The 22,408-nt window shown below is 40.5% G+C and overlaps 1 protein-coding gene across 2 annotated transcripts in view; it reads left to right on the top strand.

Annotated features, from left to right (window-relative positions):
• Positions 1 to 22,408, top strand: part of ubxn7 (UBX domain protein 7) — a 101,098-nt gene that overhangs the window by 71,046 nt on the left and 7,644 nt on the right. Inside the window, exons 7-10 of one of the 2 annotated variants that reach the window (XR_013579578.1) lie at positions 4,528 to 4,618; positions 9,179 to 9,306; positions 9,622 to 10,021; positions 18,130 to 18,193. Coding sequence is in view for 1 of the 2 variants with exons in the window: in XM_078563466.1 (XP_078419592.1) it covers positions 4,528 to 4,618; positions 9,179 to 9,306; positions 9,622 to 10,021 (619 nt within the window). In the remaining variant the exon portion in view is untranslated. The remainder of the gene's footprint in view (positions 1 to 4,527; positions 4,619 to 9,178; positions 9,307 to 9,621; positions 10,022 to 18,129; positions 18,194 to 22,408) is intronic. The other variant, XM_078563466.1, reaches the window with a different exon arrangement.

The following is a 22,408-nucleotide window of genomic DNA, read 5'->3' as shown; positions in this document are numbered from 1 at the left end:
GACCCTTCAACCGAACTAAGTAGAAATAGGAAAGGGGTTAAATATAAGCTGGTTTAAGGTGGAGGGGGGGCGTTGTTGGGACAAACAAGCAGTGATAAGAGGAGATAACCAAAAGATGTCACAGACAAAAGAACAAAGAGGTGTTGAAGGTGGTGATATTATCTAAAAGAATGTGCTAATTAAGAGTGGAGAGCAGGACAATCAAGGTAGCTCTAGTGGGGGTAGGGTGAAATAAACGATGGGTGGAATATATTTAAAAATAATGGAAATAAGTGGGAAAAGAAAAATCTATATAAATTATTTGAAAAAACAAAAGGGAGGGGGAAGAAACGGAAAGGGGGTTGGGATGGAGGAGGGAGTTCAAGATCTAAAGTTGTTGAACTCAATATTCAGTCCGGAAGGCTGTAAAGTGCCTAGTCGGAAGATGAGGTGCTGTTCTATTTTGTGCGTATGATCCTACTTGCCTAGTTTTTCTCCATGCACTACACCTTGGTGATTCTTCGCATGTAGGTGCAACAAGAGAAAATCTGCCCAATCCAACTGTAGTAATCACTCATTTTCCCCTCCATTGTTTTGAGACTTTGTTCCTGTGTATTTTTGCTCCCTCTCGCTCTGATATTCGTTTCTATGTTTTACTCCCATCATTGTTTGAGTGTTTATCTTTTTCTATCTTGAAAGTAATGCGTTCAGTGCAATTGCTCGTTCACTCCCTAGGCTGGGAGCAAGTGGTACATCCACCACGATGGATTGAGTTCCCCAGTGATATTTCTTTGTACGATATTTGGGTAATTCCAGTGGTCAAAACATTTTAAAATTTCAACTATTCGGCTTTAAGGATGTATATTTTTAAATTTAAAAGATTAAAGTAGGTGGGACCCAAAAAGTATTTGTTGCTTGCATATGAATTAAGAGCAGGAGTAGGCCATTCGGCCCCTCAAGCCTGCTCCTCCATTCAGTAAGATCATGGCTGATTTGATTGTGGCCTCAGCTTCACATTCCGCCTACCCCCCTGATAACCTTTGACTCCCTTGTTAGTCAAGAATTTATCTACCTCTGCATTAAAAATATTCAATGACCCTGCCTCCACTGCTCTCTGTGGAAAAGAGTTCCAAAGATTCACAACCTTCGGGAAAAAATTTCCTCTCATCTGTCTTAAATGGGAGACCCTTTATTTTTAAACTATGTCCCCTCATTCTAGTCTCTCCCACAAAGAGAAACGTCCTTTCAGCATCCACCCTGTCAAGACCCCTCAGGAACTTTTATGTTTCAACAAGATGATCTCTCAATCTTCTAAACTCCAATGTATCCAGGTCCAGTCTGTCCAACCTTTCCTCGTAAGATAACCACCCTCCACCCAGTCGAGTGAACCTCCTTTGAACTGCTCCGAATTCATTTATATCCTTCCTTAAAATAAGGGGACCAAAACTGTACCCAGTACTCTAGATGTGATGTCATCAATGCCCTATACAACTGTAGCTAAACATCCCTACGTTTATATTCCATTCCCCTTGCAATGAACAACAACATTCCATTTGCCTTCCTAATCACTTGCTGTACCTGCATAATAACTTTCCCTAATTCATGTACCAGGATACACAGATCCCTCTATCACAGTTCTGCAGTCTCTCTCCATTTAAATAATGTGCTGATTTTCTATTCTTCCTGCCAAAGTGTACAATTTCACATTTCCCCACATTATACTCCATCTGCCAAATTTTTGCCCATTCGCTTAACCTATCTATGTTTCTTTGAAGACTCCTTATGTCCTCTTCACAACTTACTTTCCTACCTATCTTTGTGTCATCAGCAACTTTAGCAACCGTACATTCAGTACCTCCATCCAAGTCATTGATATAAAATGTGAATAGCTGAGGCCCCAGCACTGATCCTTGTGACACTCCACTCATCACATCTTGCCAACCTGAAAATGACCCATTTATGCCTGTTCTTTGTTTCCTATTAGTTAACCAATCCTCTATTGGTGTTAATATGTTACCCCCTACACCATGACCTCTTATTTTGTGTAGTAACCTTTGATGTGGCACCTTGTCAAATGCTTTCAGGAGATCTAGTACAGCACATCTATAGGTTCCCCTTTATCCACATTGCTTGTCACTCCCTCAAAAAACTCCAATAACTTAGTCAAATATGATTTCCCGTTCACAAAACCACGTTGACTCTGATTGATTGCATTGAGATTTTGATCACTGCCACCAAGGGGCACCTTCACTATTGAGGTCATTAATTAATCCTGTCTCATTGCACATTACTAGATGTAGTATCTCTCTGGTTGGTGCTAAAAAGTGCTGCTCTAAGAAACTATCCCGAAAACACTATGAACTTGTCATCGAGGCTACCTTTGCCAACCTGATTTGTTCAATCTATATGTAGATTAAAATCACCAATGATTATCACCGTACTTTTCTCACAAGCCCTCATTATTTCTTCTTATACACCCAGTCCTACAGTGTGTTTATTGTTAGGAGGCTGATTAAACTACTCCTACAAGTATATTTCTCATTGCTACCCAAACTGTTTCTACATCTTGATTGCCAGAACTAGGGTCATCTCTTGGCCCTGCCCTGTATGAAATCAAGTCATCTTAGTTGCTTTCTCCTTCTGTCACACACTTGTAGTCTACTTCCCTTTCTTAAAAATATTCTGTTTGAACGATAATTGATCTCCAATCTCTTCTCTCTGAGCTTGAATCTGAACTAAATATTGCAGAAGCTAATTGGTTCTGCCCTTTAAGATCATGCATTTACAGTGAGTTAAGCTTTTAGCATGAAATTTTCTGCAGCCCTGTTTGAGTTAGAAAATCTCTAGGCTCTCAACTTTACTGAAAGTCTCTTCATAAGGCCCAAGCTGATATGAAAATAAAGCCGTAATCGGGAAAAGCCTTCAATTGTGTTTGTTTCTTTCGCATCCTGAATAGTTTGTTCCATGATGCCCTCTACCCAGCCAGTTATTTTCCTGAGGGGATGTTTGACAAAGACTCTTCCAACTCCCTAAACTACATCAAGCATGACTCCAAATATTTGCCTGCCTAACCTTTCCCCATTTGCTTTCCTTGACCTGATATTCCCATGCCTGAGTGACTGTATTTGGAATCCTGAAACTGTCCCTAACCAGATGTTCATCCAGCCATATTTTTTTCTGAAGATCCTAATTGATGCACAAGCTTATTTACTTGGGAGTTTAATATTCGTATCTGATTTGGGGGTGGAAATTCACCTTGATCTAATCATGTTTGAGGTTGTTAATTTTACAGTTCATGCTAAATAGCTTGCCAACATCTACATTTATTTATTCCTCTCAGCATTTTTTAAAAGCATGGATCTACCTCCTCCTGATATTTTCTTGAAAACAAGTTCAGTTCTGTAGATCTCTCTTGATAACTTGGAATTTTAAGTTTGGGAATCATCCTCGTAGTTCCACTCTGAATCCAGTCCCAGGATATCCTTTTAAAGGTAGAATGCTGAAAGCACCATTCACTATTCTAAATGTGCTCTCGATGTTGAACTACATGTGATAGAACAACTTACTTTTGCTGTTGATGAAATGCCTTTGAGAAGTATCCCAGTACGTGACTGACTGTGCTAAGTTAAATTTGTTTTCAAAATTTCAAAAGCACCCAAATTGTTTATTTTTCCATCTTTGACAACTAATTGTCTATTCTAATGGTTTCATATTTTATCATTCTTATTCTTATGGGCAGAATTTTCCATACTTTAAAATCCCTTATTCTTCCTTCAGCCCATCCACTTAATAGGTTCAAATCGTTTTGAATTCACTTCTACTCATTATCTAAAAGACTTCTAAAGTGCCTTTCCTAAAACTGTATGTGAAACTTTAAGCTCTTAATGTCATAATCCTTTCTAGCTATCTCTGGTTCTGAACTGGAGCATATAGCATGTGGTGTGGATAGAAGGGGAACCCACAACAAGGGCAGTGTTTAAATTGAGAAAATCAGTCCAGGCAGATGCACTGCACAAACCATATAATTATTTTTAAAAGAATATATTTCCAGCACTCCATGAAGATTCACACTTCCACTTGAAAAAATCCTCAGACATTACCCATTTGCATTCATCAGCAAAAGAAGATTGGCATTTCAGATTAATTGTAGAAGGAGAGTTAATCCTCTTTAAAAATTCCACCTTCCATTTTTGGCAAATGGGTGACAAGATGAAAAATTGATCACCTATCCTAGTGTTTAAGGACTTTCTCATTCTTCAGATGGTGTTGTCTTTTGCAGTATCTGGACATCCTCAGGTTAAATAATTACCCAGGGGGGCATTTGTTGAATTCTGGGATACTAGCATATCATTCAGAAATGAAATGGAAATAACCACCTGACAGAGCTTTAGTTATTTGATTTCATCTGAATGAATAGATTAACACAGTGTGTTTGACATTCTCTATAGCCTGATGTACCCATTTACTCTCTTCTCATTAGTAACTAGCATTTATTTCAAGTGAACAATCTCTGTGTGACCCAGGTTTGACAGCCAGTCTCTTTTCTAGGTATACCATGACAGTGAAGAAGGACAACGATACGTCCAGTTCTATCAGCTCTCAGACTTCCCTTATGTGTCTATACTAGATCCCCGCACTGGTAGGTGTCCTTTCATTTAGAATTTCAAAAGCTTCTCAAATAAAATAATGGTGCTTTTTATAGCCTACATGGCTATAAAATTGAATAGAAGCACCTCGGCATTCGAAGAAAAATTCAGTTTTGTACTTGCAGTGTTTCAGTGGTGACTGTGCTACACTGCTTGGAGTATGGAGACTTTCTGATAGAACCCCTTTTAGAAGAGGATCTCATCAACAGAGCCCCTTTTAAAAATAAAATTAATCCCATAGCATTTTTTATTGATGTGATTAAAGCACTGTTAATAGTTTATTTTAACCTGGTTCATTGAATTTTGGCACAAATTCGCAGTAGTAAATTTGAATTTGGTACTTTCTTTAGATAGGGGTGATGTTTGATACATTCCACTTGGATGGATCAACACTGCTGTATAGATTTAAAATAGACAATCCAGCAGAGTTAATAGCTACTTGGGCTTGTAATTGGAAGAGGCGGTGGCATAGTGGTAATGTCACTGGGCCAGTAATCCAGAGGCCCAGGCTAAATGCTCTGACATGGGTTCAAATCCCATCACAGCAGCTGGTGGAATTTAGTTAATTAATAAAATCTGGAATTAAAAGCTAATTTGATTCACTCCACATGATATCAAGAAACAGCTGAAGGCTATGGGCCCTGACAGCATCCAGACAGTAATACCAAAGTCTTGTGCTCCAGAACTAGCCATGCTGCTAGCCAAGCTGTTCCGGTACAGCTACAACACTGGCATCTACCCAACAATGTGAAAAACTGCCAGGTATGTCCTGTCCGTAAAAAAAAAAAAGTAGGACAAATCTAACTTAGTCAATTACTGCCCCATCAGTCTACTCTCAATCATGAGCAAAGTTGACAGCGCTATCAAGCGGCATTTGTGCAGCAATAACCAGCTCACTGTTGCTCAGTTTGGGCTCCACCAGAGCCACTCGGCTCCTGATCTCATTACAGCCTTGCTCCAAACTTGGACAAAAGAGGTGAGGTGAGAGTGACTGCCCTTGACATCAAGGCAGTATTTGACCAAGTGTGACATCAAGGACCCCTAGCAAAATTGAAGTCAATGGGAATCGGGGGAAAACTCCCCAGTGGCTGGAGTCATACCTAGCACAAAGGAAGATAGTTGTAGTTGTTGAATGCCAGGACATCGCCGCAGGAGTTCCTCAGGGTAGTGTCCCGTGCCCAACCATCTTCAGCTGTTTTGTCCTTCGTAAGCTCAGAGGGCGGGGGATGTTTGCTGCTGCTGATTGCACAATGTTCACCATTTGCAACTCCTCAGGTACTGAAGCAGTCAGTGTCCATATGCAGCAAGACCTGGACAACATTCGGGCTTTGGCTGATAAATGAATGTAAGATTCAAGCCATGCAAGTGCCAGGCAATAACCCATCTCCAAGAGCAGATCTAGCCATCTCCCTTTTGACATTTAATGGCATTACCATTGCTGAATCCCCCTGGGTAGGCAGGTCTGCAGTGGTTCGTGGCACCTTTGCTAATTGACCAGGCAGCCTGGTTTATTGATGGGATCTGGGGAGGTTGAACTGATTACGAAAGCTGGGAAACTTGCCCCTTAGCTTCAGCCAAAAGCTGTGAACAGTAGGTTGGTACTGACTGGGTGGGGAAGCTTACTATTGTTGCATGCTCCAAGGCTGCAGCATAGTTCTTTGTACATGTTTGGGGGTGGGGATCAGTAGTGGTGTATCCAGAACCTTGGTTCTGTTGAACAATGCATCCAGTAGAGGAGACAATGCACCCTGTAATTGGGAAAACAGAAACCCCCATCTGTGTGGATGTCTCAGTAGCTTGGTTTGGAGGCTGTTGAGGGTGGAGATGCTTTCCCTGTGTGTTGGCGAGCTGACTGAATGGAACGCCGAAAACTAAGGCAAGTTTCATCTGTCTGAAAGGATGATGGAAGCAGATTCAATAATAACTTTCAAAAGGGAGCTGGATAACTAATTTGAGGGGAAAAATACAGAGCTATGGGGAAAGAAAAGAATTAATCTAATTGGATAGCTTTGTCAAGGAGCAGGTACAGACCCGTTGGCCAAATGGCCTCTTTCTGTGCTGGCCATCATTTATTGCCCATGCCTAACTGCCCCATAGAAGGTGGGGCGAGTAACCTTGAATCACTGCAGTATATGGTGTAGGTACACACACAGTGCTATTCGGAAGGGAGTTCCAGGATTTGTCCCAGTGACAGGGAAGGAACAGCGATATAGTTCCAAATTGGGATGATCTGTAACTTGAAGGGGAACTTGCAGGTGGTGGTGTTCTCATGTGCCTGCTGCCCTTGTTCTTCTAGGCATTGGAGGTCACAGGTTTGGAAGGTGCTGTTGGTGAAGTTTTGGTGAGTTTTTGCAGTGTCTCTTATAGAAGTGGTGGAATAAGTGAATGTTTAAGGTTGGCTGATGGGGTGCTGATCAAGTGGACTGCTTTGTCCTGGACGGTATGGACCACCTTGAGTGTTGTTGGAGCTGCACACATCCAGGCAAGTGGGAGAATATCCCATTATACTCCTGACTTGTGCCTTGAAGATGGTGGAATGGCAGTGGGGTGTCAGGAGGCAAGTTGCCCACCTTAGAATACTCAGCCTTTGATCTAGTCTTGTAGCCACAGTATTTATATGGCTGGTCAATAGTGAACCCCAGGATGATGTTGATGGGGACTTAAGAGATGGTGATGCTGTCTAATGTAAAGAGGCTAGTGATTAGATCCTCTCTTGTTGGAGATGGTCATTGCTTGACATTTGAGGTACAAATGTTACTTGCCACTTATTAGCACAAGCCTGAATGCTGTCCAGATCTTCACAGAATTGTTACAACGCAGAAGGAGGCCATTCGGCCCATCGTGTCTGCACCAGCTCTCCAAATAAACATTATGACTTAATGCCATTCTCTTGCCTTTTCCCTGTAACCCTGCACATTGTTTCTATTTAAATAATCATCTAATGCCCTCTTGAATGCCTCATTTGAACCTGCCTCCACCACACTTCCAGCTAATGCACTCCAGGCCCGAGCCACTTGCTGTGTGGAAAAGTTTTGTCTCACATCACGTTTGTTTCTTTTGCAAATCACTTTAAATCTGTGCCCCCTCATTCTCGATCCTTTTATGAGCGGGAACAGTTTCTCCCTATCTACTCTATCCAGCCCCCTCATGATTTTGAACACCTCCATCAAATCTCCTCTTAGCCTTCTTTTCTCTGGGGAGAGCAGTCCCAACTGCTCCAATCTATCTTAACTGAAGTTTTTCATCCCTGCCTCCATCTTTGTAAACCTCTTCTGCACTCTCTCCAGTGCGTTCACATCCTTCCTATAGTGTGGTGCCCAGAACTGTACACAATACTTCAGCTGAGGTCTAACCAGTGTCTTATATAAGCTCATCATAACCTCTTGCTGCATGCGGACAGAGCCTTTTCTTTTTCTCTGGCATTACAAATAGGACTGAACATTGCAATCATTAGTTAACATTCCCACTTCTGATCTTATTATGGAGGGAAAGTCAGTGATGAAGCACCTGAATATGGTTGGGCCTAGGGCACTGCCCTGAGGAACACCTGTTTCAGTGTTCTGGGGCTGAGATGATTGGCTCAGCCAGTGGAAAGCTTTCCCCCTGGTTACCAGTCATTTCAGTTCTCCTAGGGCTCCTTGATGCCAAAGAGAGTCACTCTCGTTGTTGCCTGAATACTTTTGTCCACGTTTGGATCAAGGCTGTAATGAGATCTGGAACCAAGTGGTCTGGCGGAACTCAACCTGAGCATTGAGCAAATGATTGGTTAGTACCTTTCACGACACCTAATTTATTTAGTGCTCCTCTCGTACAGGAGGGCATGTGAGCACTTTACAATAATTCATTATTGCATACCAGTGGATACCAAATGTGGGGGAAAGAGCAGAGAGGCTCAGATGGAATACTGAAGGTACAGTTGAAGTGGAAGATTTTGAAAGTGAGGCAGGTGACAAGGTGGGTGGAGAATTCCAGTGGCCAGGAGCTAATTGACTAAAGGAGAAGCTACCAATGGAAGGAACAAGGAGAATTCTGGTGTTGGAGGAGTGTAGATGATGTGTCGGGACATAAAATTAGAAAATTAACATCAAGAAACTGTGCGTAAAATAGAGCTGAGCTTCACGTGCTGTGCCTCATTTGTTTTCGAAGGCTAGGCTCATGCCAGTGCAGCAATTGTTCTATGAATGCTGAATAACATTTATTAAGAAGCAATAAAGAACCTTTCTTGATGAGAAGTTCAAGCAATCGGTTTCCAAAATATGCAGATGCCAGTCCGTTGTGATTGGCATTCATTTTTTTTGTCTAGCAAAGAAATATGAAGGGTGATAAGTAACCAAACTATAAATGATCATGGTGCAGAACTTAAAGGAAACATTTTCAAATATTAATGGGGATTTATAATCGGAAAGCTGAAAATGTTTGTTTATATTTCTCCGCAGTGAACCTGAAAGCTATTGTTTAATATTGTCAGTGAATTCAAATATAAATATTCCCCCTCACTTCCCTTCTCATCATCTGCACCCCACCCATCCCCCTACCCAAATTATCTTTTTCAGGTCAAAAGCTAGTTGAGTGGCGCAACTTGGATGTGAATTCCTTCCTGGAACAGGTGACGGGGTTTTTAACAGAACATGGTCTGTTAGATGGACTTTCCTGTAGCCCACCAAAGAAACGTCTGCGTTCGGTAAGTATGCAGAGGCACGGATACTACCTGGATTAATTGTGTATGCTGAAGGCAGTCCACTTTATAAGTACCCTGATGTTGGCTTCGAGGGCGAGAAACATAGTATTCCATGGAGCCTGATGTATGTGGGTTGCCAGACTAAGGGGTATGTTGGCCAAGTGAATGTTAACTTGAGGGGTGGAGGGAAAGGAAGCCCTGGGTGTCTGTGTTTTGGAATTTTGGGGTGATTTTTTTTTCAACAATTTAAATAGTTTGATCCATTGTATGGTTTGCCTACAGTAATTTATTGCTGATCTGTTTTGCCTGATCTGTTAGGAGAGTTTAATTGATGCCAGCGAAGATAGCCAGCTAGAAGCAGCAATCAAGGCATCTCTACAAGAGACGCACTATGAGTCCTCTAGCCCAGAGAATGAAGATCAGTCAGATGAGGAGTCGGAAGCAGAAGCATTCTCGGATAGTGAAGGGTTCATCTCAATCAATGGATCGGATGAAGAACGGGAAGAGGAAAGTAGCACAAAAAAGAAACCGTCACCCCGCAAGGATGTGAGCTGTAAACAGCCACGTGTAGAATTAACTGAAAGGACTGAGACAGGGAAAGACACTGGTTTAGAATTTTCCTACAAGGACATGTCTGAGAAAATTCAATCAGGGGGAGACGCAGCAACCTCAACAAAGCAGCAGGAGATAGACACAGCAGAGTATTTTGATACCAGTGGTAAGGACTTATTTCTATTTTTCCTTGTTCATGTATATTGTGTATATAATGAATAATATAGTTTAAAAAAAACACATTGATGAACTGGTGAGCTGATGAACAGATTCCCTTCAACAATTTAACTCTATATTTTGAAGTTGAATGATCAGCTTGTAGAATGGGATGCTATATTTTATCTGCTGCCTTCATGATCCTGTGTAAGCCAAGATCTCTGATCAGCTAAGTAGTAATGTTTTTCTAGAAATATCCTGAAAAGAGAGTTTTGTCAATATTGTCCAGGTTTTGTTTTGAAGGAAAGAAATGCCTTGATAGCTGGGAAAGGCAGGTATGTTGGTGCCCTTGGTGTAGCTAAGAGACATTCGCACTGCTGTTTTGATTGATTTTCCTGGAGTTACATTATCAAAACACGGAAAATTTATAAACATTAAACTCTTATTTTGATGTACTAGCCAGAACACTTGTGATGTCGCTTGGTGAAGTGAACTGGAGGTTTTATGAAATTGCCAGTGTATTCAAAGCCGTACTGCCTGGGGATACTGTACTGGGGGCACCCCTGGATCTGGTAGTTACTGGGTTATGACCTCTGGGGTTAGTGGTGTTTTGAGGTGGACTCCCAGGTTGTGTTCACAAGGTCCCAGGTTTTCAGGAACACTGGAGACTGAAATTCTAGCAATAAAGAACCAGATTTTGGATCTGTGTTTTGGGAACTAAGGGCATTGGGGAGAGAGTTCTCGTGGCTTGGAATATTGTTGGTAGTTCTGGGATTAAGGACCACTAAGAATGTGATTTACAGATTTGAGAACTCTGAAAGGAAGTCCTGGGATCTGCAATTGTGGTAGAAGAAATCTGAAGATGGAGATAGATCTTGCATGACTGGGGAGTGGGTAATTGGAGCATGGGGGATTTCTGCAGTACTGGAAAGGGAGCATAAACATTCCTTCATTGTCGCTTGGCCAAAATCCTGGAACTTTGTTCTTAACAGCACTGTGGGTGTTCCTACAACACACGGACTGCAGCGGTTCAAGAAGGCAGCTCACCACCACCACCTTCTCAAGGGCAATTGGGATGTGTAATCAAAACACTGGCCTAGCCAGCGATGCCCACGTCTCACGAACAAATTTTAAAAAAATGAATGTTTGAAGTATTACTTGTAGAAATTTTTGTAAGCTCATTAATAGATGACCGCATATCGACAAATTGTGCAACCTAGCTTATGATCTTCCGTTCATTCGAAATCCAGGAAAATGGGACTTAAATTGCTGTAGAGCTCTTTTAATCTATTAGAATTCATTTGAAGTATCAGTCCCTCTCCCCCCACACCATTCCTGCCTGTCTTCTCCCCCGCCCCCTTCCGTCACCATTTCCTTGACCCATCCACGGCCCATTTTACACTGAGGCGCTCCTATTAATTCTTTCTCCATTGTCTTCCAGTTCTAGCTGTTGCTTCTTGCCTTCAGAAGCATTAAATGCAAATGTTCTGCTTAAAGTTAATGGATGGAAAATCATAAATTGAACAATTTATTGATATTCATTCACCTATTAAGTTTACACAAATTTCCATAAGCAAGCAAAAAGGAAAAAAGCACCTCAGGTTCATTGTTTATGAAGTTCCCAGGTTTTCATTAAAAATTCTTAGAACCCATTCCCTATAAGGCAACTTTTCATTGTCTTCTATACCTATCAACAGCATATTCAGAGTAAAAGCTGCTGCTGTTCATCCATCTCTTGGGCTGTTTACTTTGTGGAGTCCACAATGGGAAAGCATAATAAGAATTAGCAGGTATAGGCCATTTGGCCCCCTCAAACCTGCTGTGCCGTTCAATAAGATCATGGTTGAGCTGATCTTGGCTTTAGCTCCAGTTTCCTGTCCCCTCCCCAATAATCCTTGACCCTCTTGCAGATCAAAAATCTGTCCAACTCAGCCTTGAATATATTCAATGACCAAGCCTCCAGTGCTCTCTGGGATAGAGAATTTCAAACACTAACAAACCCTCTGATAAAAGAATTCCTCCTCATTTCCATCTTAACAAGGAGACCTCTTTTGTTTTGAAACTGTGCCCCTGAGTTCTAGATTCCCCCACAAGTGGGAACAACCTCTCAGCATCGACCCTGTCATGCAGCCTCAGAATCTTGTTTCAGTGAGATCACCTCATTCTTCTGAAGTCCCAACCTGCTCAGCCTTTCCTCATAAGACAACCCTTTCATCCCAGAAATTAGCCTAGGAAACCTTCTCTGAACTGCCTCCCAATGCAAGTATATCCCTCCTTAAGTAAGAAGACAAGAATTGTGCACAGTACTCTAGATGTAGTCTTGCCAATGTCCTGTACAGTTGTAGCAAAAATTCCTACTTTTACACTCTGTACCTTTTGCAATAAAGGCCAATATTTATATAAATTCATCATGAAGCTGAAGTCAAAGCTTAAAGAATTCAATCGTTAATTTCTTTCGAAATCTTGGGTGAAGAAAATCTCAAATCCTCACAGAAGGTAAGGACACACTCTACTTCTCCAACTCCTGTCCATACATATTGCATGTTAGAAAATTCTGCAAACTGCACATGTTCAGAATACACGAGATTGAAATCCCTATCGTAATTATTGACATGGAAGCACAGGCTTTCAAGTAGGCTGAAACTGAGGTAGATGCAATAATAAAGATATCAAGTATAAAAAGAAATATAATGGATAAATATAATCATGTTATTGTGAAGTTTGTATTGCTTTGAATTTTTATTTTGCTTAAACCTTTGTTTTGGACAATTGCTGAGGAAAAGAAGAGGATGAAAAATTTTTAGAAAGCGTTTTGAGTGAGCTGTGAGGAGAAGATTATACATTATCACCTAACAGTCAGACCTTTAATTGAACAGCACAGTAGTGCAACAACAGGAAGTAAGATTTTGTGTGGGAAAAGCGCATGGATACCTGAAAACTTCAGGAAAAATTCAAATGCTTCTTGAAATTAAGCAAATGAGAAGCAGTATAAAAGTATACACTGCCAATTGGAATAGATAAGGTTAATCCAGAGCACAATTTCTACTTAATTTGGTGACAAAAGGGCATGGATATAAAAGTCCAAGTTCAGAATTGCTGTCAAAAAGCACTTCTTCACAAACAATGATTCTTAGCTGAAACTGCCTCCTGGTAGTAACGCAGGCAAGAATCGTACAGTTATAGAAGAGACCATAAGTTTCTGTGGAGGGATGGGCTGTTTGGCCTCTTGTACTGATCTTTGTGATGATTGGCTGCAGATTGACCCAGTGTCCAATCCAGAGCTGGCCAAAATAATGCCCAAATAGGGAATGTTGATATTCTTATGGAAAAGGCTGTACAGAAAATGTTAGCCATCATCAACATTGCAAGTGCCTTGACTCCCTCCCTTTCCCCAGAAGTTGCTGAAGTATGTGGGATCAGAGCAGCTTGAGATACTGTTCTTTCCAATCACGAGAAAAAATCTAATCCTGTCTAAAAGCAACAAATATCACTGGAAATTCAGTGAATTGATTTTAATATGAAAATTAAAACAATATTTGAAGGAATTATCTGACTCAAATAACAAACTGGGTGGAATTTTGTTTTTCTTTCACAGGATGTGAGTATCCTTGGTTAGGCCAGCATTTGTTACCCATACCTAATTGTGCTTGACGAGGTCATGGTGAGCCGCTGCCTTGAATCGCTGCAGACCGTGTACTTCTACAGTATGGATAGGGAGGGAGTTCCAGGATTTTGAACAAGTGACAGTAAAGGATGTTTTGATACATTTCCAAGTCAGGATGGTGTGAGACTAGGAGAGGAACTTGCAGGTGGCTGTGTTCCCCTGCATCTGCTGCCCTAGGTGGTAGAAGTCGCGGGTTTGGAAGGTGCTGTCAAAGGAGCCTTCATGAGTTGCTTCAGTGCATCTTGTAGATGATGCACACTGCTGCCACTGTGCGTCAGTGGTGGAGAGAGTGAATGCTCAGACTGGTAGATGGGGTGCTGATCAAGCAGGCTGCTTTGTCCTGAGTGACATTGAGCTTCTTGAGTGGTGTTGGAGCTGCACTCAACCGTGCAAGTGGAGAGTATCCCATCACACTCCTGACTTGTACCTTGTAAATGGTGGCCAGGCTTTGGGAGTCAGGGGTTGAGTTACTCGCTGCAGAATTTCCAGCCTCTGACCTGCTCTTGTAGCCATATATTTATACCCCTCAGGATGTTGATAGTGGGGGATTCAGTGATGGTAATGCCATTGAATGTTGATGGCGGCACTCTTCCTGCTGTGGTCTGTATGGCAGCGTTTTAAAATAGTGCTGTCTGAGAAAGGTATTTGATATCCTTTCAATTGCCTGTTGCTATAAAATTAGCCGAAACATGACCTGAGCAACACATTTCATTGGCGTTTGGTCTCAATGTCACAGATTGCACTCCCTTATCACCTTGTGACCCACAAAACTGAGATGATCAGAGGTCTGTTGCACTTAATATCATCATGTCCTTTTTTGTGTGGAGCCAGAGGGGGTTTTGTAGTTAGGTCAGTTATTATGACTGTTTTAAATCAGTAACTGTCCTGCTGTCCAAATATTATTGATATTAGGACTCAGTCTAGGAGGTCCACCTCCTTCAGGTACCATGTCTTAAAAGGATGTTGGTGACCATAGACTTCCATTGGATTGGTTCATGATTATGCTTGGCAAAGTACTGCAGTGGTTTGCTGTTGCCTTATGCAGTATGGCTGACCAGGAAACTCTCCCGCTCTTACCATCTGCCATCAGGTATATTGGAAGGATTTACAGGCTGATAATCAACCTGTTTGGCCATGTTATGAACAAACTTTCAAGTCCCTCACTGTCCTCGAGGTAGGGACTTTACCAACACTCCACAAGATGACCTCACCCCAGGAACAGTGGCTCATATTTTTGTAATTAGCATAACTTTGGATTTTGTTTTCTCCATTGTCCTTCAACTACATGTGAGGGAGTTCTTTTTAGTCAGGAGCCAGCCACAAGGGTGTAAAATTCTTCCGTACTGGTGATGAGAATTATATTAACAGGAGTTTGATCATTTCAAATTTACAGTCTACTTTATTTCAGGTGACACAGGCCTTTGAAGGGACTGGTGCTGCAGTGTCTCCCTCAACAGGGGGCCTTGTTGCCAAGCTCTGTCTGAGAATGGATGGATAGTTTGAAGAAAGCTTCTAAAGGGTCCTCCCTGGTACCTTTTGAAGTTTTAGATCATTGACTATTCTGTTTCAAAAGCTGCCAGTAATTGGGTGATGACATGCTCTTTGTAGTATAACATACTTATTGTAGTTTGTCAATTCCCTTCTAATGTTTTGACTACAAGGGCAGAGGCTTGCAAAGAACTTTGAGTTATTAATCCATAATGAAGCTTCTCATCAATAGGTGTCTGATCCAAAGAAGATAACACTGCAAAATAATTCTTGACTTTTATTGTTTTGAGAAGTAGACTGAATTATGTCAGTTAATATAACCTAGATAAAAGTCTGTTGGTTTTTATATTTTAATTTTCTCCAAAACTTTATTTGTGGTTTTAGCCTGACATCCATGGTCTTGTCAATATTTAATATATATTATGTTATCAGAGAGTCTAGTGTTTACCTGGTATCCCAAATTAATTAGTAACAGAGGCCATACAGTCTGCCTGTGGATAATTGGGAGCTTCGGGCTTATGTTAAGCATGGAAAAGAAGTCTGCGGTGAGCTTGAATCACAAAAGTCAATGGACCTCTCCGTGTTCCACAAAAAGGTATTGATCGGCTTGGCTGTCTTGACAGTTGTAAGCCTCCTAAATCTGTTTTCCACTTCTTGGAGTTCTTGCCTTTTACTTCAATAAGACAACAATTATCATTCATAGTAGAAGTTAAATAATCGGAGTGTTTGGAAATGTTGAAAAGCTCTTTTGTTATAGCAAAAGATTAAGCAATCCTAAATTTCTGGTTACTCAGCTCACAAGCTGGGTGCCACTTTCAACTTACTGCTCCTAGACCCTGCATGTTGTACCACCAGGCCTGCCTGCAGCCAGGAGATGGATCCGTAATACTTCAGCCACAACACTGCCTGTTATGGAATGCAAAATTATTACTTTGCTTTATTTCCTCTTCCACGTCCTGAGGAAAAGCCCCAAAACAATTCAGAGCCAATGAATTGGTGATGAAGTATAGCTACTGTTTTGTTGCAAACATGGCAGCTAATTTGCACACAACAGGCTACCACAAATAGCAATGAGATATTGACCCATTAATCTATTTTAATAGTGTTGGATAATGGATAAATGTTGACTAAGTCATTGGTAAAGCTCTCGTGCTCCTTTTCGAATAGTGCATGAGATCTTTACATCCACATGAACAGGCAGACAAGTCCTGGGTTTAATGTCTCATCTGAAACTTGGGACCATTCACAACTACACATCACCCTCACTTGTGAGTCCCAACAGTTGTCAGAACAACTTAAATGTTTGTGATTCACACAGATTTATATATGCAAATATATAAAATCTGAATAAATGCTCACCTCGTACTAAACATTTGGAATATTGTTCTCACTTCTGGTCACCATGATATATTAAGGATACTGAGGTCTGGGAGAGTGCAAAAAAGACTTCTGAGGATATGAACATTTAAGCGATGACAGGTAAAGACCTTTTGATCCATTCAGTCTGTCCCACACAATTGTGATACCTTGTGTATTACTGTATACAGTCCTCATCCTACTTGAAACCAGGTGATGATCTGAGGGAGGCAAAGAAGCAGATAGTAACCAGGCCAATTTGGGGGTAAAAATCTGGATAATTCCTCTGACTCATCTAGGTGCACGAAACCCGTTCAGGAGATCGCTCTGGCCCTGAATTCCCTGAAGTGCCTACCTTTTGTCCATGCCAACTAGAAATGGACACAGCTCTTGTTTGAAGGAATTCAGTGAATTAATGGTCATCACATGAGCGGGCAGTCTGTGTTAAGCTTCACTAGCTGTTTGGCAATAAAGACCGAGACTAAAACTGACTCCATCAGTTTTATTTCTGGTGCATAAAACTCTGTCCAGGGAGAACTTGTCTCACCTGTTATTTCTTTTATACAATCAAATGGGTACTTAGGTTGTTAACTAATAATTAGCAATTGAACTCCTTTAATTGTTTGCTTCCCCAACAGATTCCCTCCTTATAAAGAAAGTTTATATAATCAAAAAATAACAAACATGAATATATGTTTTTTATTCAATAAATGCACCTTATTCCCCCTCTAAAAAATAGTATAGATATGTCCACATGAAAGGAATATTCCTTTTTATCCTGAAGAAAAAGACTCTTTGAGGATCTCTAATAACTTTTTGGAGCTCACTCCTCTTTTCGTGAAGCAGCTAGATAATTGGTAACTGCTATCAATCCATTTAATCTTGGCAGTCTCTTTATTCTTGAGCATCTGTTTTAAGCTTGCAATGTCAATTCGCAATCTCGTTTGGTTAACGTACTTTGTAGAGTGAACATTTTCCCAAAGTGATGAGACATTTGATAGGTACCGTTCCTGAATACCCTTTTCCATTTAAAATTTCTGCCAGCATCTTTGATATAAAAAAAGCCACATCTACTACCTCAACAAAGGCAGGAGTCTCTGCTGCCAATGTACTTTTTAACAACCCTTTGTATCTTTTTAGATTCTCATGCCAAAGGGCAGCATTTGCCTTTTTCCCCCCATGAGAAATATTACAAATCCTCCTGCACTCAAAAATCCATCACATAGATTTGCATAAGATGCCTCACTGAACACAATTGGTTTCATTTTTCTAAGATCACCCAAAGATGGGAATTTCAAAACACACTGCTCTATTTTTAATTTTGTCAATGTTTTGTTTGCTCGAATGATTTCTTCAGCCTTGAGATCATTCACTTTAGTGCTCAGTTCCAAAACTGACATCCAACCTTAGTTCTGAAGAAGAGTCACCTGGACTTGAGACGTTAACGCTTTCTCTCCACAGATGCTGTCAGACCTGCTGAGTTTTTCCAGCAATTTTTGTTTTTCAGATTTCCAGCATCCGCAGTATTTTGCTTTTATCCAACTTTGTTTATTTGCCTAGCCAATTGAGTTGCCCAATTGGACTTCTGAGTTCCTCTTTTTCCATTTCAGATGCTGCTGTATCTTTCTGGGATGACCTATCATGACAAATTGCAATGGGCTTGATATTCTCTAAGTAGGATTGCTGATGTAAAATGACATATGATCCAATCCAATGTAATTAAATGCACCAGAAGCCTGACTTCCAATTTTAAACTCTGTTCTGAGCCCATTAATGATAACCGTTTCAAATTCGCTACTACCACCCCACAAAAAAAATCATCCACATGCATCATAAAGATGCCTGCAAGTTTCCCTCCATGGTGCCAATAAAATATTGCTAGGTCTACTTCCAACTGAAGACAGCCCAACTTTTTAACAAAACTGACCTCAGAGCAATACCAAACTCTGGAGGCGCCATTTAAACCTGTTATGGCACAGTGAATGGTAAATGCTAAGCTGCTCAAATCCCAGAGAAAAACTTGAAACAACTGCCACAACTGTTGTGCAATTTTGTGTTTTTATTTTGAGCTGCGTGCCATGAATTCAGTAGTAATAAGTCCACTGAGTCTTTGAGGATTTTTTACAAAACTAAATTAAACATTTATTATAAAAGAAATAATTTTAAGCACATAGGTTTACAAATTACTACTATGATAAGTCCTAGCTCCCCTAATTAATCTGACTCCCAGTTACACTCCTGTTAAGGCAAGAGTAAAAACAAAATAGATTTTAACAGACTCAGACAAGGCACACGATTCCCTGGACAGGGATACTCAGTGAATTCTCTTAGCTTCGGTTCCTATAGGCAGCAGCTTGGTACATAGAGGCTGGAGGCTTTTCACACTTGTTAGATCTTAGAATGCCTTCCTCTTATACATGGCCTTATCTCCTTTATACATATTTTCCCCTTTGAATGTATATATAAAATATCTCATGAATAAATTTCAATGGTCCTCTCAGCTCATGACCATAATCTAGTTCAAAAGGACTAAAACCAGTTGATGCATTAGGAGCATTCCAAATAGCAAGAATGGAATTCCCCAAACCCGATCCTGTGGATAATCCTGACTATACACCCGCATCATAGTTTTTAAAGTTTGATGCCATCTTTCCAAAGCCCCTTGTGACTCAGGATGGTAAACTGTTGACTTAAACTGTTTTATCCCCCAACTGTTCATTAATTCCTTAGCCAGCTGTGACATGAAATTTGAACCCTGATCTGATTGTATTTCCTTAAGTAAACCATATCTTGTAAAAAAAAATTAGTCAACTCTTCCACAACTCTTTGTTGTAATATTTCTCAAAGGTATTGCTTCAGGAAACCTTGTAGACACATCCATTATTGTCAGTAAGTACTGATTTTCACTTATAGTCTTAGGGAGGGGTCCTACACAATCAATCATGATCCTAGTATAAGGTTATTCAAATGTTGGAATTGGAATTAAAAGTGCTGGCTTAATCACTACTTGTGGTTTCCCTATCACCTGACATGTGTGACATGTAGTCACATTCTGTAGAACATCTCTATGCAGTCCAGGCCAATAAAAATGTTTTTGTATTTTCGCCTGTGTCTAATTCCTAAATGTCCCACCATTGGAATTTCATGAGCAATTCTCAGAATCTAATTTCCATATCCAAATGGTATAACAACCTAATGCACTTCCCTCCAGCTTTCATTTGCTGAAACATGATAACGGTTGCCATTTTCTCATTAAAACATTACCCTTAAGGTAGTAACATTCTGGAATCATTCTGCCTCTGTTTCATAGTAAGCTATCTGATATAAGTGTCTTATTTGTGTATCCTTTTTCTATAACTACACCAACTGCCCTGAGTTAAACACCTCAGCTGCATTGTCCTCCAGTCTTTCTTTCTGAACAAGCTTATCGGGCACAGTATCAGCAAATTGGACTTCCACATCTCCTCTCTGCCTTTTAACTTCCTGTTCTTCCTGTTTCAACCTTTGAGCCTGTGATCGTGTTATCACACAATCTGGAAACAATCCAGGATGCTCTCTCTGCAACTATGGAAAACACTTCTACAGGCTGCTCAACTACCATAGGCAACACTCACATCTGTGATCCAGAAATATCATTACCCAAAATAAATTAAACCCCTGCAATGGACACATTTTCCACTACGCCAATAATCACCTCACCTGTTTTCCATTTACTCTTTTTAAATTTACCTTCCACATTGGAATAGGTTTAGCATCTCCATGAAACCTCACTTATTATCACCTGTTCCTGCAATACTCCCTCTGAATAATAAATGTCACTATCCCACAACATTAAGGATTGACTAGCCCCTGTGTCTCTCAAAATTAACATCTTTATCTACTCCACCCTGTACACATGGAAAGACTTTCTCCTTCACGTACAAAATCTTTAAACTTTTCTGCAACCTGCTCCTCAGAGCTCTCTTGGGTAAGTTGTGAACACATTCCCACTTCTTTACGTATCACTGATTCTTCCTGTTTTACCTGTACACAAACCACTGGTTTTTCCTGTGCCTGAACCTCAGAACACACAGTACTTTTACTTTCAGAACTTTTCTGCACCCCAATAATCCCAACAGATTTTCCCTGCAAATCCAAACACACTAACTTCTTATGTCCAACTTTACTACAATGAAAACACTTCAATTTTTGAGCGTCACCTCTATCCTCAGCACCTTCCATTTTATTCTGAGAAAAAACTTCCCGGGAATTTCCACCACCACCTCTTCCCTGACTAGTCACCTTCCTTTCACCTTCCCACTTTCAGTCCTTCTCTGATTTAGAAGAATCAGAAAGGTTTAGCTCTATGAATTAATTTATAACCATCAGCTATCTCTGCTGCTTGTCTTACCGTTTGGACCGCCTGTTCCTCTACATGAGTTCTCACTACCGAAGGAATTGAATCTTTAAATTCTTCCAAAAGAATTACCTCTCTAAGAGCTGCATATGTCATCTCTATCTTTAATGCCTGTATCCACCTGTGAAAATTACTTTGTTTTACACACTCAAACTCAATATAAATTTGCCCAGGCTGATTTCTCATATTCCTAAATTTTTGCCTGTATGCCTCGGGAAGCAACTCGTGCACTCAAAATAGCATTTTTTTTTAAACCACATCATAGCTCACCGACATTTCTGACAGTGAAGTATAAACCTCATGTGCGCTACCCACCTGTTTGCTTGGGCAAACTTGTATTGAATTTGAGAGAGTAAAACAAAGTAATTTTGACAGGTGGATACAGGCATTAGAGATAGAGATGATTGGATTGTAACAACAATGTCTAGATTTCCTGTGGCCATTTCACCTGTTTAGCTATCTTCTCAAATGAAATCAAGAATGCTTCAACATTTCTTTCTTCAAATTTTGAAAGAGCTTGTACAAATTTAAATATCTCCCCACTAGGTTCTGATCTGGTACTAAGTCCTTTCTCACTTTCTGGTGTCTCTTTTTTAACTGCCAGCATTTTAATCTTGAATTCACTGTCTCACTTTCCTCCTTTTCTGACCTTGCCATTTGTAATTCTCTCTCCTGCCTTCTGCCTGTTCCCTTTGCAATGCCCTTTTTCTTTTTCGGCTGTCTCCAGTTCCAATTTTTTCCATTTGCAACTGAATTTGAGCCCATTCCAATGACACACCCCTTGGAGAATTCGGGGTCTCAGATATTCCTTCCAATTTTAAATGCTGTGCTATGCCTTCAATAATGTCTGATTTCCTTACCCCTGCAGGTAACCCTAATTGTAACTTATCTGCCAATTCCATTAACTTTGGTTGGTTTACAAAAGGTAAATAAAGCTAAATTATAACTTCAGTGGCCAGACAAGTCTTTGTAACTGTCAATGCCATTTTGCAGTCACTCCACTTTTTAAACAGAACCTCCCAACAACTCCTGAATTCAAAGTGCTTCTTGTACACATAATCTTTAAAATTCACCAACTCCAAACTAATCAAGGAATTTCAAATACATCCCACAAAGATCCTGCAGTTTTGTTATGGCACAACAGATGGTAAATGCTAAGCTGCTCAAATCCCAGAGGGAAACTTGAAACAACTGCCACAACTGTTTTGCAATTTGTATTTTTATTTCGAGGTGCGTACCTTGAATTCAGTAGTAATAAGTCCACCTGTTTTCCCTTTTTTACAACCAAATGGGTACTTAGGCTGTTAACTAATAATTAACAGTTGAACTCCTTTAACTGTTTCCTTCCCCAACAACCTGTTCTAAATGTTCACTTATTCTCTGGGCAAAGAACCACTTCCTGACATCGAGCCTAGATTTTACATAACTGAAAATTGGGACCCCTGGTCCTCCCTAATGTATTTAATTGGAACCAATTGTCAACTTGAACACAA

Source organism: Cetorhinus maximus, chromosome 19 (assembly GCF_964194155.1).
Source record: "Cetorhinus maximus chromosome 19, sCetMax3.hap1.1, whole genome shotgun sequence".
NCBI classification, from domain to species: Eukaryota; Metazoa; Chordata; class Chondrichthyes; order Lamniformes; family Cetorhinidae; genus Cetorhinus; species Cetorhinus maximus.
This window is presented reverse-complemented; position numbering and strand designations above follow the sequence as displayed.